The 17197-nt window shown below is 39.4% G+C and overlaps 1 protein-coding gene across 4 annotated transcripts in view; it reads right to left on the bottom strand.

The window, feature by feature from the left end:
• LOC133401509 (upstream stimulatory factor 2) overlaps positions 1-17197 on the bottom strand; it is a 32332-nt gene that overhangs the window by 3663 nt on the left and 11472 nt on the right. For 3 of the 4 annotated variants that reach the window (XM_061674598.1, XM_061674600.1, XM_061674602.1), the window contains 5 exons: positions 11256-11343; positions 8368-8406; positions 5393-5451; positions 5109-5203; positions 2916-3044 (listed from right to left, as the gene is read on the bottom strand). In XM_061674598.1, coding sequence (XP_061530582.1) covers positions 2916-3044; positions 5109-5203; positions 5393-5451; positions 8368-8406; positions 11256-11343 — 410 coding nt within the window. The remainder of the gene's footprint in view (positions 1-2915; positions 3045-5108; positions 5204-5392; positions 5452-8367; positions 8407-11255; positions 11344-17197) is intronic. The other variant, XM_061674599.1, reaches the window with a different exon arrangement.

Genomic DNA, 17197 nt, shown 5'->3' with positions numbered 1-17197 from the left:
TGCCCAGTTACAGCCCAAGGAAATTGCTGAGATGTACCTATCTTTGCCATATTGTCTGCATGTTTACAAACGGCGGTGCACATTTCGTGGCCGGCCTTGGTGTCGTCGGCGGACTTGAGATAAGGTAGGTAACGTGATGTTGCACTCAACGTTTACAACTCCTGGGGGAACGTTACTTTGCTATCGCTGTGACCACAAAAGTAGCGTATTTTTTGGACTATAAGGTGCACTTAAAATCCTTCAATTTTCTTAAAAATCGACAGTGCGTCTCATAATCCGGTGCGCCTTATGTATTAAATATTGTTGTGCTTACTGACCTCAAACCTATTTTATGTGGTACACGGTGCTCAAAAACGTGTCAAAATGTTTTAGTACGACTTTGGTAAACTACGAAGCCGCACCGCTTGATGGATTGTCGGAGCATTACAGCTACTGTAGTCAGGAGCCTCGCGGAGTAATACGTAGTGTGCGTCAACATAATATTATGGTGTATAAGCACCCCAAAATGGCACCTGTTAAGAGACATGCATACAAAGCATATTATTATGTTCTTGTTTTGTTTAATGTGCCTTATAATCCGTTGCGCTTTATGTATGAAAATAGACCCATTCATTGATATTGCGCCTTATAACCCGGTGCGCCTTATAGTCTTAAACTGCGGTATCTTAACTACTGAAAAGCTATTTGATGTTGAAATAGTGACACTACGGAGAAATGTAGTTAAACTCGTAGTGTCGCTAGTATCCACCCCTGCTGTGTTTGGTTGTAAACATAATGCTACCTGCGAAGCACAGCGTGAGACCTCTTGCATTAAGCTAGTGGATGTTTGTAAGACAAAAGGTTATGTGGTTTGGTTAAATACACAACGTGTAATTCTCAGTTTCGTGTTGGGCTTTACGGTAAAATTCAATTGAAATTAATAAAAATCGACCAGGCGACGCCTCTGAAATTGATACTAATTTGGGGCACTTGAATTTCAAGGTAACACTGCATTTATATAGATAGAAGCAATAATGTAACCACTAAACAACTTTTCAGGCACTTAACGTATGATTATGTTAATTTGTGCAGTTTTACAAAAGGAAAAATCAAAGAAGACAGGAATAAAGATGTGCAATTGTTCATATATGTAGGTTTCCCAAAATCAGCTGGCATAGGCTCCAGCACACCTGCGACCCTCGTGAGGATAAGTGGTATAGAAAATGACTGGATAGATGGATGTTTATATCTGTTCTTTCCATGTGTCCTAATAGCTTTGTCCAGTGATGTAAACTGAGATTAGAACGCAGCGGGGCACAAAAGTCAAGACCACAACCAATGGGATTATCGAATGACGCGGTACGTCAATTCCGCTGAGTGCCAACTCACCTCCCGAGGAGGAGCCCAAAAAAGATCATGTTAAGCTTTTTGTTTGTTTGTTGGGTGGGGGGGTGGGGTGGTTGAAGGGGATGCACAGTCATAGTAAATATTCGAGGAGGAGATCAGCATGCAAGATGTCTGACTTTTTTCTCCCTCCGCCTCTTCCAGGTGATAGCGAGCGCTTTGATCGTTCGGAAGGTTGCGATTGAGGTGCTAACCACCGAAATCACTCGGGGAAACCACTTGGGGAAGAAGTGAAGATGCACACGGGAAGCTAGTTTCACTCTTGGATGGGAGACTTGAAGGAGGTTGCCAAAGCAAACGCGTCGTCACACCCACTCGGGGAAATACTAAACAAGGTTGACTGTTATCATACTCAGATTCCACTTTGAAAGGCATTCACAATGCTTTTTGCTGTAACACAGTAATGTGGGCATTACAAAATGGTTGTTATATTAAACCTGTTACAACACATTTTACCCTTGCAACAGCCACAGATAGGATTTTTTTTTTTTACGTAATCCACGATACTCAATCGGCACATATAACTCCTCTCTTCGCTGACAAGGGTTTCCAATTAACTCCCGTCTTGCTGCAGGGTTTAATTGTATTTGGCTTTTCGGTTTGGTTTTATTTGGATATGTAATTGCACGAAATAGACAAGTCAATCATTACAGAAACACCACTTATACAGTGGATGGATGGATGGATAGATAAATACAGAAACTCGATGCTATTAATCCCATGAGTGAAATAAAATAATTTTGATTAGAGATAAAATGATTGGTGGGACACCATGAAATATAAAATGTCTTTTTCTTTTCTTTTTTGATGTAAGGGGGACTTGGCATAAGATGATTTTGAAAATGTAACTTCTGGAAGAATGGCAAAGCATATCAAGAAGACTGCAAGTGTTTTCCCTTTTTAACCTATAAACAAACAGTTAACGCACCCATCCATTCATTTTCTGAGCCACTTCTCCTCACTCGGGTCGCGGGCGTGCTGGAGCCTATCCCAGCTGTCATCGGGCAGGAGGCGGGGTACACCCTGAACAGGTTGCCAGCCAATCGCAGGGCACACATAAACAAACAACCATTCACACTCACATTCACAACTACGGGCAATTTAGAGTTGTCAATTAACCTAGCATGCATGTTTTTGGGATGTGGGAGGAAAAAACCCACACAGGCACGGGGAGAACATGCAAACTCCACACAGGCTGGGCCGGGGATTGAACCCTGGTCCTCAGAACTGTGAGGCAGACCCTCTAACCAGTTGCTCACCGTGCCGCCTTAATGCACCCATTAACTGTAAAACAATGAAGAAAAGTAAGCCTATCAATATTATTACCATTCAAAATGTGTTGTGTCTGCATCAGTGTAGGAAATATTTAAATTTTGTTTTGGTGAACGTAGTTCAATTTGTCGACAGTAATATTGTTAATTACTTCCGAATGATGGTAGCTAGTCATAAAAAATATATTTCATTTTGGAAGTGAATTAGAAAACCCCTCAGAAACATCCCTAAATGGCATTTCCTGGCCCGCGTTGCCATACCTGCTGCCTGCAGAGCTCATTGTCCACCTGGAGCCTCTCCACTTCCTTCAGGCTATCCTGCAGCCGCTGGTTGCCCTGCCTGAGCTCACGGATGTAGTCGCACGCTTTGGACAGGATGCCTCCTTTGCTCTGGAAGGACAAAAAGGGGAGGATTTTTGTTTTTAAGAAAAAGGTTCCCCACCGCTGGATAAGATGGTCATGTAACTGCAGGTTGAAGGCAGCCAAGAGCTCTCATTGACTAAACATTGACCATTAGACATGGATGATATGGATTTAATTGTTTTAATTTTTTAATTAGATTTTGCATATTTTTTCTATCGCCTGTAAAACAAGTAGTATGCATTTTTATGTGGTTTTATTCATACAAACTACAGGTGTCTAAGCTAAATTTAAGACCTCTAATTCATTAAATGTGACCATAGGAGTTAGGTGATATGGGCTCAATATTAAATGTTTCAATGAAATTCTGCGATAATATTTTCTATACACTAAAACATCTGCATGATTAAATATTTAATCATGGGCACGTTTTATGGCACTGCCATCAAATTTTACTAAATGTGACCACTCGGAAGGGGCAAGATTAGCTTAATATTAAAACAATCTTTGATCATATTTTGTATATCATATATCAGCATTTATGCATGCAAACTCTCTAGATTTACTTTATTTACACACAGCAAAATAAAAATACTGATTTAAATTAAACTGGCTCAACACAATTGGAGAAGAATGTGCCATTTTTAAGAGCCTTGAAGAGATCATTTATGATAAAGGTGTAATTTTTTAAAGGATAAATCAAAGCAATCATGTGAAAAAAAATCTAATTTAAAACTTTAAGACCTACTTTTAGGCTGGTTTGATCAAATTGAAGGCCTTTCATTAATGAAATGTGAGCATGCAGAGTAGTAGTGGTAGTAGTAGATAATATGGGCTCAATATTATATCACAGTATTTGTCATTTTATTAACTATCAAAAAATGTCTTTATGGACGTAACGGTGCATGCATTTGCATTCAGATTTTTCAGTATGGAACATTTTGTATGGAACAGAGATGTCCCGAGTTCCCACACGAAACATTAAGTAAGAGACAGGAAGTTTAACTGCCTAACGCTGTAGCCACACGTCTGCTCACTAAACAAACACAGGGTGGCCCAGTCTTTGGCTAGAGGGTGTCATAGCTGGCGAGATGCTCTGGACATTTCATGTTAAACAGCATCATGGGAAGTCAGCGCAACACGGAAAAATGAGAAAAATCAAAAAATGCCATTGATGCGTTTATGGGGTAATTTACATTTTACATTTTATTTAGTTTACATTGTTATTTATATTCATGAATTTGTTACTGCACTCTATGTTCCATCAAGACTTCAATGTGCAATATCATATACACAATGCATATTAACATGTTTTCTCCATGCACAATACATACTGGGTGTATTATAATCATGGATATGTAATTATAGGTCATTGTCAGTAAGATTCTTCCCTCTTGCACTAGTTGTACAAATACTGCTGTTGCATTATTGGACTACATTTATTACTTTCATTATTTATTACTTGCCACAGACCAACAGGCAACACCTTAAATCTCTGACACCTTTTCTTCCTGATTTCCCTCAAATTCTGCTCTTGTATTTGTCCCCCCACCCTTTTTTGCACTTTCTTGGTTGCTCTTATTTTGGTGTAATTGCAAATATTGTTGCTGTGACAATCTAACTTCGGGAAGAATAAAGTATCTATCTACCCACCCACCTACCTACCTACTGAAAAATTGACATCCTTGGAAATGTTCATGGATCAAACACCTGTTGTGAGTTTTGCCATTTAGCTCCTTGTTACAAAACAGCAAGTTGAGCAAAAGGTATTGAAACATTGAACAGTTGGACATGTGCATTCAAAGAATTAATCAAATTAAGTTAATCGGTAAAGGTTACCATGCATTTTTGGTTCATCCTAAAATTTCCCCTGAGGGCCAAATCACTCATTTTTAGTGAGTAGCGTGTCTCATTTAAAACCCAGATATGTACTGAATTTTTAGGTTTTTTTTTTGTTTTTTGTTTTTTTGGGTGGGGGGAATGGCACATCAGTCCCCTACTAATATTTATTTTATTTTATTTTATTTTTTTTTAAAGGATTACTGGACCCACTGAATATGGACTCTGGGTAGGGCGATTCAAATGACAACTTACTGCTCCGGTTTTGGTGCTGTCCATGTTGCAGTCAGGGATGATTTTGGAGAGTGTCACAATCCAGTTGTTGATTTTGTCCCTCCTCCGCCTCTCAACTAAAAAAAAAAAGAAACAGCAAGTGGTCATTTTTCTTTGAGATGCTAGGCTATGACAGCTCCACAGCAGCTTCTAGTGGCCACCGTGAGAACACAACTGTCATGCCACATCCATTTCAACACAGCGCCAGTATTGTGTTGCGCCCTGTCAGACAATCGAAAAGGCCGCAATCACGGCTAATTACCCACCTTCATTATGTTGTGCTCTCCTCCTTTCATCTCGCGGAGTTCGCGGCCCGTCCATTTTCCTTCAAAGAAACAAAACACACACATGCTTGTTTATCCACACAAAACAGTATCTCTCATCTCTGAGACACATGCACCCACTGTGAGCCCTCACATTCACTTCATCCCCAACACTATTAACAACCGTTCTCGGCTGTTATCTTGGACGTCTTTTCTAATCATGGTAGCTACACCGGGCTTTTTTCACGTTGTCCTAAATACGTGCCTCAAGCTCCAACAACCTTCTCTGCTTTCCGGGTGGGGACCTAAGGGGGAGCGTGCCGTTTTACTGTGCCGTAAACCAACGGTGATGACGGAGGGAGCTGTCTTCTGGCATTCTGAGCTGCCGGCTAATGAGACAACTGTCTCTCATCTAGGCGTCTTCCCTCAGGTATTCCGTTAATTAAGACGCGGCAGTGAAACCGTTTCAACTGTGCAGCAAAGCACGAAGGGTCTGTAACACCATTCCGTATAAATATTAATGACCTATTTTCACATGAAGACCCGCTTTTACCCATTTAAAAAAAAAAAAAAAAGTGACGGGGATTTATCAACATTTGCCTTTCAAGCAAAAACCTGAGAAGCAGGACATTGCTGTGTTTGTGGGTGGTTTCACACAGAGACACACCACTCTAAGATACAGTAAATACATGACTTTGGGGAGCTACAGTGCCGTGAAAAAGTATTGGGCCCCTTCTCAAATTCTTAGATTTTTGCATAGTTTTCCCACTTTGTTTAAGATCATCAAACAAATGTAAATATCAGACAAATATAACCCAAGTGGATTTAAAATGCTGTTTTTAAATTTAATTTATTAAGAGAAAAAAACCTATTCAAATTTACCTGGCCCTGTGTGAAAAATTAATGGCCCCTTAAACCTAATAAATGGTTGGGCAACCCTTGGTAGCAACAACTGAAATCAAGCATCTTCTATAACTGGAAATGAGTCTTTCACATCTCTATAGAAATGTTTTTGGCCCACTCTTCTTTACAGGATTGTTTGAATTCAGCAAAAATGCAGGGTTTCTGAGCATGAGCGGTCTTTTTAAGGTCATGCCACTGGATTTCAATCGGATTCAAGTCTGGACTTTGACAAAACAGGTCACCTTTGAATATTTTTTTCTCTAATAAATAAAATCAATATTTAAAAAGAGCATTTTATGTTTATTTGGGTTATCTCTGTCTGATATTTACATTTGTTTGATGATCTTAAACATTAAAGTGCGGAAACTATAAAAAATATAACAAGTTGAGAAGGCGGCCAATGCAGTTCATGGCACCGTAGCCCTTGTTAAGTCGCGTTTTTCCGAATTTCTCTCTTTTTTTTTTTAATCGATTATGGTTATATCACACACTGCTGTGTGATACTACTTTTCTGATTGTGGGATGCCACGTCACTGTCTGAAAGCGGTTATATCCTGCATTTGCTGAGTTCTGTGTAGGGATGCACCGATACCAGCATTCGTGCACATACTGCACCTATGTACAGTATTGGTACTCAAAATATTCTGTGATACTGTACACACCGATAACATATCACCATCCTGACATACAGTATCTTTCGGGTTAGGGTTACCAACCAGCCATGTAATCTATTTATGATATGTATGTATGGATATACTTTAAAAACCCTGATGACAACACTTTTAGGCGACTGAAAATTATGCTCTGCGAATGGATGATTATGCACTTTCTCCGCATTGAACTAATGTGCAGTTGTACATGTGTTGCACAGCTGAAACTGTATTGTAGGTAACCGCATGAATCTCTGTGTCAGTTTCGTAGAAGTTTGTTTTTATGTTATTTTTTCCAAAATTGATTACTAGAGGGTCACTGATGGTGTAGCGGTAGACTCGCCTGACTTTGGTGCGGGCAGCATGGGTTCAGTTCCCGCTCAGTGATGGTGTGAATGGTTGTCCGTGTCTATATGTGCCCTGCGACTGACTAGCGACCAGTTCAGGGTGTAGTCCACCTTTCACCCGTAGTCAGCTGGGATAGGCTCTAGCGCCCCGCGTCACTAACCACGATAAGCGGTGTTGAAAATGGATGGATGGATTCCTGGGGAATTAACATTTGTATTGGAATCCTATACAGTTGTAATGATTCATTTTGCTTTCTTTGTATTGCTTTGTTATATGGGATTTATTCTGTTAGTATTAAGTTGTAATGATGAATTGTTACTGTAAAAAGTGTTTTATTTGAGTGAAACGTATGCTTTATTTCAGAAAAGTTTGTATTTTTGAACAATATTAAATTCAAATCAAATCAAAATCATCTTATGTCAAATGTAAGTACTTGTACTTTGTCTGAAAAAAGTGGTACTGTTGCATCCTTAGTTCTGTATAAAAGGCAAAGGCGGATACAGGCTAGATCTTGTGTTATGGCAAAATACTGTATGTAGTAGCCATTTTCACACTGCCATTGTAAAAGTTGCTGTGTATTCCGTTATGGCCCTAATGCAGCAATTTTGCAGGATCTTCGTGTGAAAGAGGTTTTTAACTGAATATCATCAGCTCGCACACCCAATAAAAAGTCCAGACAGTGTGCATCATTTCGTTATCTGCACAAATAACGCAGCCGCTATGGACGCGCGTGAGACAAAATCAGAGTGAGTCTGGAAATATTGTTTCCAGGCGCAGCAGGGCGACCTAATTTTTAATTCCTGATGGGGAACAAGTTGCAGGGCTAACAACAATGGATGAGGGTCAGCACTGAGGGAGCGCTACATCTGCGTCTCACACATCAAGAGCGAGGAGAATCACCAGGGATTGGTGGGGAGGGAGGGAAGGGGAGGGGAGGGGAGGAGGAAGGAGCCTGCTTCTCTCTGCTCTGGATCTAATTTGATTAGTTCATTTGCTGCAAATAGGAATGTGCTGTGATGGTGGTGATGGGGAAAAGGAAGAGGAGGACGAAGGGGAAATGTGGAAAGCGTTCCTCACCAGTTTAAACCTTCATGCCGCAGCGTCTCGTTTTCATCTCTGCGGACGGCACATAGGGTGGGGAGATTTTTACTTCACGTTGACAAACGGGACTGTCATTGTTGATTAGTTCACACTCAAAATGGAAAACCAACCAGGCGGGAACAATCATGCACACAACAACAACAACACATCCGTAAAAAACATTTTGTCTTACGCTCCGTCTCCTGTTTGTCATGTGTCTAGCTCACAACAACGCGCCTTTTGTGTCCAAACAACAACAGCACGTTTCAGCGCTGGCTAAATGCTATCGTAGGGCAATATTGACTTAACTCGATTTGACAATTGGTCATGTGCTTGTTGCAGAGTTAAACGGCTTTGCCCTGACGAGGGGAAACTTTGCTTTAAATGCTGCTAATTTTGCTTCGCCTGGGCACGAGTATGTGTTTTAGTACATCGGAATAGACACTGTAGAGTGGGTACGCAGCCATTTGCTCAAATCATTTAAATTCATTTTTTTCCTCATTACTGTACACACAGCACACCGTATTGACAGAAAAAAAAATGTAATTGTTGAAATTTTTGCAGCTTTATTAAAAAATAAAAACTGAAATATCACATAGCCGTAAGTATTCAGACCGTTTGCTGTGACACTCATTTAACTCGGGTGCTGTCCATTTTCTTCTGATCATCCTTGAGATGGTTCTACGATAAATACGATTCTCTGGTCTAATGAGACCAAGATAGAACTTTTTGGCGTTAATTCTAAGCGGTATGCATGGAGAGAACCACGCAGTGCTCATCACCTGTTCAATACAGTCCCAACAGTGAAGCATGGTGGTGGCAGCATCATGCTGTGGGGGTGTTTTTCAGCTGTAGGGAAAGGGGAACTGGTTGCAATCGAAAGAAAGATGAATGCGGCCAAGTACAGAAATACTGAACAAAGGGTCTGAATACTTATGGCTGTGTGATATTTCTGTTTTTCTTTTTTAATGAATCTGCAAACATTTCAACAATTCCGTTTTTTTTCTCTCAATATGGGGTGATGTGTACATTAATGAGGACAAAAACTTAAATGATTTTAGCAAATGGCTGCAATATAACAAAGTGTGAAAGCTTTAAGGGGGTCTGGATACTTTCCGTAGCCACTGTATATATTACTGGTAGCAGTGGTTAACATCTTTTAACACTAAAGATCACTAAGTGACAATAGCTTTGCAAAGGTCCCCTTGTCTTCTCCCTCCATTAGCTTCATGGTGACATGGCGGTGCTAGTGGACACCTTCGCACATGAGGGGTTCTGGGTTCGAGTCTTTGCTCGTCTGTTTCGGCGTGGAGTACTCTGGCTTCATTCCATATCCCCAAAAACTGACTCTAAATTGTTCATAGGTGTGAATGTGAGTATGAATGGCTGTTTGTCTATGTGTGCCCTGCGATTGACTGGGTGACCGGTCCGCCTATTGCCTCAGCTGGGATAGACTTCACAAGAGGTATATAGAAAATGAATGGATCGATAGTTCTGTGGTTAACTTTGACAGTTACTTAAAACATCTGTAAACTGCGCAATGACCATAAAGATTCCAATATTAAAACTATACAATCTGTACATTGAATAAAGGTTTTACAATGGCGACAGTTTGACAATGAAACTAATTAATTCCATTTATTATTTCCTAAGGGAAAAAATATGCATTCCACTTTGGAGGTTCCAGCCATTGTAGTGACACATGAGGTGAGTTTAGGGGTAAAACAACAGTAGACAAAGAGGGCAGAAACACAGTTGGGCGTAGAAGTATTACAGAGCAAGAAAACTGTCCTGAAATAGGCCATAAATTGCTTTTATAGACCTACACCCATCTAAGATCCCATATAATGAAATATTATGACTTATCTTAAAAATATAACAATATGGTAGTTCTCCTGTACTATGCTTGGCATTTTTATCCCAAGCACAGTACAGAGCAATACAACCTTCATTCAATCTGGTCTGTTTGTATTTGGAGTGTGTGTCAAGTGAGGGTTGTTGTTGCAACTTATGGAGCAAATTGCTGAAAAATTAAATGACAGCAAGGCTGAATTCAAGTGAGCTTCAAGTGATTAACTTCAAGTTACAAAATTTTGGTTAGGCATTTTTTTTCTCTTATGTGTCATGGCAGCGTAAAAAGAAAACAAAACATTGAACCGGCTATCTTCAAATTGGAATTAGGCCTCCAAATGTGGATACAAAAATATCCAATATCCAGCGTTAACAAACAGATGGGATATACCACATCAATGACAGCTTGACGCCATCGCAATACAACAATAGGTGACATATACGCACCTGCGACTGCGAAGCGACACAATTCAAATATAAAAAAAAATACCCACTGCAATTCTAAACTACAGCAAAAGACTAGACAATTAAATACGGTTAAATAGGCAAGATAAGAGGTGTATAGAATATTGAAAATGTTCAACATATGGTGCATTTGAGGTGTAAAGAACATTAAATATGCTTTAAATATGTTACATTAGAGGTGTACCTTGCATTAAATAAGTGAATAATGTGCAGTAATGTGGAGGCCACCCTCATTTAAATCGATACAAGGCAAACGGGTTCGACCAACCCAAGCAAACATTATGTAATGTTTAACATTTGGCTTATTTATGAATTATTTTAACGCTTGTGGAGTGTGTTACGTGTAATTTGGGCATCTGCATGCTGGTTGTTCCGTGTTCCATCAGTGCAAACGCAGCAATACGGCATGTGTGTCACTTGAAATGTTCATTGTAATAGTCAAGAAAATTGGACAGAGGCACTAAATCGGAATAATAGGCATCTTCAGTGTAAATCCAGCCTGAATGAGCGGTCGATTTAAATTTTATTACTCTTTTTTTTTTTTGCGCTTTTGTGAATGTGATACTCACACAGAGAAGGGCTGTGTACGTGGGGCGATGCTTCGCGCGGCGCCTGTCTGAATGACATCCGAAGGGGTCATCATCACGTAGAACTGGCCTGTGGAGGGCATGGAAGTCATCAGTTAAGCTGGAATTTTCCTGAGCGCAAACATGCCATTCACAGCTTTAAAGACGACCACAATGTCAATGTTGGCATGAATTTTGTGCATCCAATAATCGAGCGGAATTCAGTTAACTCACAGTTTTAGTTAGAATGCTGCCTAAATGGGTTGTGAATTTCAAAATGGAACTTCAAAGTGTTGTGGAACCTCAAAAGTTGAACATGAACTGTCCCATGATGCCGTTTGACTTAAGAGTGATTCTTATTTCAAAACAAATGACTTAAAATGCATTAATAAAGTCAATCTAGCTTCATACCTGTCATCATATAACTTTTAACAGTAAGCAAAGCTAATTTATTTATGTAGCGCATTTCATACACACGGTAACTCAATGTGCTTTACATCAGTGGTCCCCAACCACCGGTCCGTGGAGCGTTACCAGGCCGTGAGGCATTTGTTACTGGGCCGCAGAGAAAGAATGACCAATTTATATAATTTCTGTTGTATTTCAAATTTGCGTGTCAATGTGTTTTATTTAGAAAATTGACCGGATCTTCTCCGCCGCAACAGCTGCGCGTCTCAAGTGACAAGTCGCGACTGCACAGAACGCGTCCCTTTCCGGTCACAGCCGGCTCGAACGCTTCTGTTTCCGGTCCAAGCGGGCTGGCTAACGGCGGCAGAGCTCAAAGAACGAAATCATATCATAAACTAATTCAGCTCATTACATTTACTGAAAAGATTTGTTCTTTTGAACAAAACGTTCGCGAACGGAAACAACACTATATCATGATTCCTACTTAAAATGCGGGTTTATCGCAACGGTTAACTCTCACACCCCAAGTCCGCTCTGATACAGATACAGTCGTAGGATGCTGCTCGACAGGCCGAACTACTTTTACGCCCACAGTGGATGCGCCATGAACGGCGAAGGAGGAAGCAGAAGCGAGGCAAGTGTGTGCGTGTATGTATGTATGTATGTATGTATGTATGTATGTGTGCGTGTATATATGTGTGTGTGTGTATGTGTGTATATATATATATATATATATATATATATATATATACACACACACACACATATATATATATATATACACAAACACACACACACGCACGCGAGCGCACACACACACACACACGCCACCATAGCAGGTCCGTAAGAAAAATGCCGACTCCTAACCGGTCCGCGGTGCAAAGGTTGGGGAACACTGCTTTACATGATTAAAAGCATTTAAAAACAAAGAAAAACAACAGCTTATAAACATTTAAAACAAATAAAAATAAAAATACAATTAAAACAGTGTACAGTGCAAGAAAGATCATTTAAAAGTGGAAATGCTCTAAAAAGCACGAAAAAAAAAATAACGTTTTAAACTGGATTTAAAAACAACAGCATTGTCAATGCTTTATCTAACATTTTAACAATCCTAGCTGTCAAATGGCTGTAAAAATTAGCAAATCTCTCAAATTAAACTAAAGCAAAACTACCAATTCACAGAAGACATGTAATGAAGAGGTGAACAGGAGTGTATTTTATAGGTATTGTTGGAATAAGCATTAACTAAGTTCCAGCAAATTAAATTTCCTGTTCAATGTTACTGTCACTTGTCCTCTTTGCCATCTTTGCTATCCTTCGGTGGTGGTATTACAAGAAAAAAAATGCAAAATGCCGAAATAAAAATCAAAACTCACCAGTGGAGTTAATCCTGTACATGCGACTGTAAAACGAGTGAAAAAAATAAGATAATGACCGTTTTAAATGAATAAATAAATAAATATCGAACTCCACGTTGAACCCCTTTTAGGGGAATTTTACTGTAACTTTCCAAAATGTGCACTCTTTTTACTTTAGCATTACATGTTGTTGACACCAAGACAATTTTAAAAATTTGAAAACCAAGCATTACAATACTCTATATAGCTACAGACCTGCATGAATAGAGTGAGGTTCCTGGCAAAGTTAGCACATCAATATGGCTGAAAATTTGCAACCTGTACTTCATGTTAATAGTGGGTATTTTCATGTGTATGCTCCTTTTAATTTTGTTATAGTATCCTGTGTTTTTTAAAGAAATACAACAAGTGGGAACCTGTCGTCATTTGAGCAACAGTTCACCGCTAAGTATGACACATCAGCTGGCCTCTCACATGACTCGTCGAAGCAATTGTGACAAATGAGGCCATCCATTCACGTGGATTGCCTGCCGCCGTTACTCTCTTTTCATTTGTTCTCTCTCCATGTGCTCGTGTGTGTGTTACTCACTCCTAAAAAATATACAGCCGGTACGGAAAGTATTCAGACGCCCTTAAATTTTTCACTCTGTTATATTGCAGCAATTTGTTAAAATCATTTAAGTTCATTTTTGTCCTCATTAATGTACACAAAGCACCCCATATTGACAGAAAAACGGTTGAAAAAAATAAAATAAATGGTTGACTTTCTAGAACTTCCTCCCATTTCCCGACTGCATCTCTGGAGCTCAGCCACAGTGATCTTTGGGTTCTTCTTTACTTCTCACCAAGCCTCTTCTCCCCCAATTGCTCAGTTTGGCCGGACGGCCTGCTCTAGGGTTCTGAACATCCCAAACGTCTTCCATTTCAGGATTATGGAGGCCACTGTGCTCTTAGGAACCTTTAGTGCAACATAAACGTTTTTGTAACCATGGCCAGAACTGTGTCTTGCCACAATTCTGTCTTTGAGCTCTTCAGGCCATTCCTTTTTTGCTTTGACCTCATGATTCTCATTTGCACTGACATGCACTGTGAGCTGTAAGGTCTTATATAGACAGGTGTGTGGATTTCCTAATGAGGTCCAATCAGCATAATCAAACACAGCTGGACTCCAATGAAGGTGTAGAACCATTTTAAGGATGATCAGAAGAAACGGACAGCACCCGAGTTCAATATACAAGTGTCAAAGCAAACTGTCTGAATACTTATGGCTGTGTGATATTTCAGTTTTTCTTTTTTAATGAATCTGCAAAAATTTCAACATTTATGTTTTTTTCTCTCAATATGGGGACAGGACGACTGGTTGCAATCGAAGGAAAGATGAATGCGGCCAAGAACATGGATATCCTGGACGAAAACCTTCTCCAGAGTGCTCAGGACCTCAGACTGGGCCAAAGATGCACTTTCCAACAAGACAATGATCCTAAGCACACAGCTAAAATAACGAAGGAATGGCTTCAGAACAACTCCGTGACTGTTCTTGAATGGGCCAGAATGTGTGTGTGTGTGTGTGTGTATATACACACACACACACACAATATATATATATATATATATATATATATATATATATATATATATATATATATATATATATATATATATATATATATATATATATCTCAGAGACACAATCGGCAGCTTGTGCACGAGTGTCATAAATCAGCCTAAAGTGCACAAAGACAGAGGCGTCTGCGAGATTAAGGACGTCATATTCAATACTTTTCTTAACACTCAAACCTTACATTCACAAAATGGTGCCACATTACAAATGTAGTTTATTGTCATTTTGTAAAGACGGATTTAGGGATTATGCATAATTTTACGGATAATTAAAATATGAATTATAATTAAAATAGTAATTATGGAAAATCTGGCATTTTAAGGATGTGCCAACACCCTGAAAGCAGAATTCTTCCATTGGTTGAGCGAGGATTTACTTATTTTGACACTTTATATGCAAATACTTTAACTAGGGTTATTGTTGGTCTACCTGGAGGGGGATATCAGTTTACAACGGTCCCAATAGATGACATTGCGAGGCGATGGTATGATGAAGTATATTACTGTAAAAATATTTATTTTATAATAAATATTTATTATATGATTTTGCTACTGCAGAAGTGTACATTGGTGAGGCACATTTATTAATGTTAATAATCTAAACCTCAATTCCAATGCAGTTGGGATGTTGTGTGAAATGTAAACCAAAACAGAATACAATAATTTGAAAATCTTTCTCAACCAATTTTCAATTAAATATACAACAATGACAAGCTATTTAATGTTCAAACTGTTAAACTTATTTTACAGATTTAATTTTCACAAATGTTGGTTTTTACCATCAGGAAAATAACCTTGGAGAATATCTGTGTCCAGATGAAGGTGAGGGGATGTCAGAAGGGTAGAATAAAGTTTTGTGGCTTGAGGTCACACATTCTGATGGTTGCATCCCACAATCATAAATTGTGACCAACTTATTTTGAGCTCTGGGTGTTGGATCATAAATTATCATTTTTGTCTCCAAATGAAGGTGAGGGGATGTCAGAAGGGCAGGCTGTTTTTGGCTGTTGGGATTTACCGTAAGGAAAATTGAGTGAGGTCACACATTCTGACAGTTGATACCAATTTATTCTGAATTTTGGGGCCGATTACGTTTGGGAATATTTGTGTCTGGATGAAAGTGAAGGGATGTCAGATGGTCAAGATAAAGTTTTGTGGCTGTTAGAAGGGCATGTTAAAGTTCTTTGGGGGCTGGGATTGACCATAAGGAAAATAGAGTGAGGTCACACATTCTGACGTTTGCATCCCACTATCATATAAGTACAACAACATGTAAGTAACCGCCAAGTACGGCACCGTTATGGGCGTAGGGTCATGACCTGGAACTAAAAGCTCATTGATACGGAATTTTTTTTTAAGACTCAATGACCCCCAACATTTTGGACAACTGGCATCACGGACCACCTGCTCCATACCACGTGAGTAGTCGATCTGTAGCTAGTCGATTTGTAGCCAGATGCGGGGTCATGACCTGGGAAATGTGTAGGCGTTGATCCCTTGCAGGCACATTGGCATTGCCTCTGGGGTAGGGTTGGGTATCGAGAATCGGTTGGAACTGGGAATAACATTCTGGTTCTCCTGGAATCGTTCAAATGAAAGAATTTCAGTTCCCAGTTCCGATGCCTGCAGTCCGCCGATCCCGGAGAAGAAAGTGGTGAAAACCAACGCAGAAGCGGCAAAAACCAAAGAAGAAGAATGCGCATGAAGACGTGCTTGTGCCCAACGACAGCGGCACACAAAAGTGTGTCTTAACTATGTTAAAATAAATAACCATTTTGATGACCTCAGTGCAACACTTGAATTAAGATTATATTGTGCAAAGGAGGCTCAGCCTACACCACGCGGAACTTCAGTCAACTGGGTGAGTGAAACAATCAAATAAGTCTATGCCAGCATTGAAGCAGCTAACAATTTAATCAGTGGGCTACACTCTTGCACTGATGTTTTTTACTTGTTGTTGTTTTTTTAAGTCTTCAAACCAACGTAAGAGCTGATGACAGACAAAAATAAAATATAAAATTACTTTACCGTACTGGAAAGAAAGTAGAAACAGTCACATTACAAGCTTAACATTGAGCTAAAACTTCACCAAAGGTCAAACTAGCAACTTTACATCACAATGAATTGGGACAAAATTCACAAAAACGTTGTCTCACAGTATCACAAACACTAACCTTGTGTCTCATCGGTGGGTAGGTAGAGGAATCAATATTTTACAGAGCATTTGGTTCCATTCATTACTCTTTTTCATGGCTTCTCGTTTTACTTTCGTTCTCGTGTGTAGTTATTTTTTGTGGCAAAATGCTGTGTTCCGGTGCGTACCCTACAAAATAAAAGGCTACATGCTTAAAACAGGAAGTCAAGTTAAAACTTGCACATAAACCATTTGATGTGCTAAAATAGTCCCAAATAACTATTTTAATAATGCTACATTTAAAATTTAGCTGAAACAAAAATTAATGAATATTAAGTCAATTGGGTTATTTCCACTCACATTGCCTTTTAGTTCATAGGGTTGATATTGATACTGGTTATAAAGAACCCTGAGTCAAATGT

This window comes from Phycodurus eques, chromosome 4 (genome assembly GCF_024500275.1).
Source record: "Phycodurus eques isolate BA_2022a chromosome 4, UOR_Pequ_1.1, whole genome shotgun sequence".
NCBI classification, from domain to species: Eukaryota; Metazoa; Chordata; class Actinopteri; order Syngnathiformes; family Syngnathidae; genus Phycodurus; species Phycodurus eques.
Note: the sequence above shows the minus strand (reverse complement) of the source record. Positions and strands in the feature narration are given on the sequence as shown.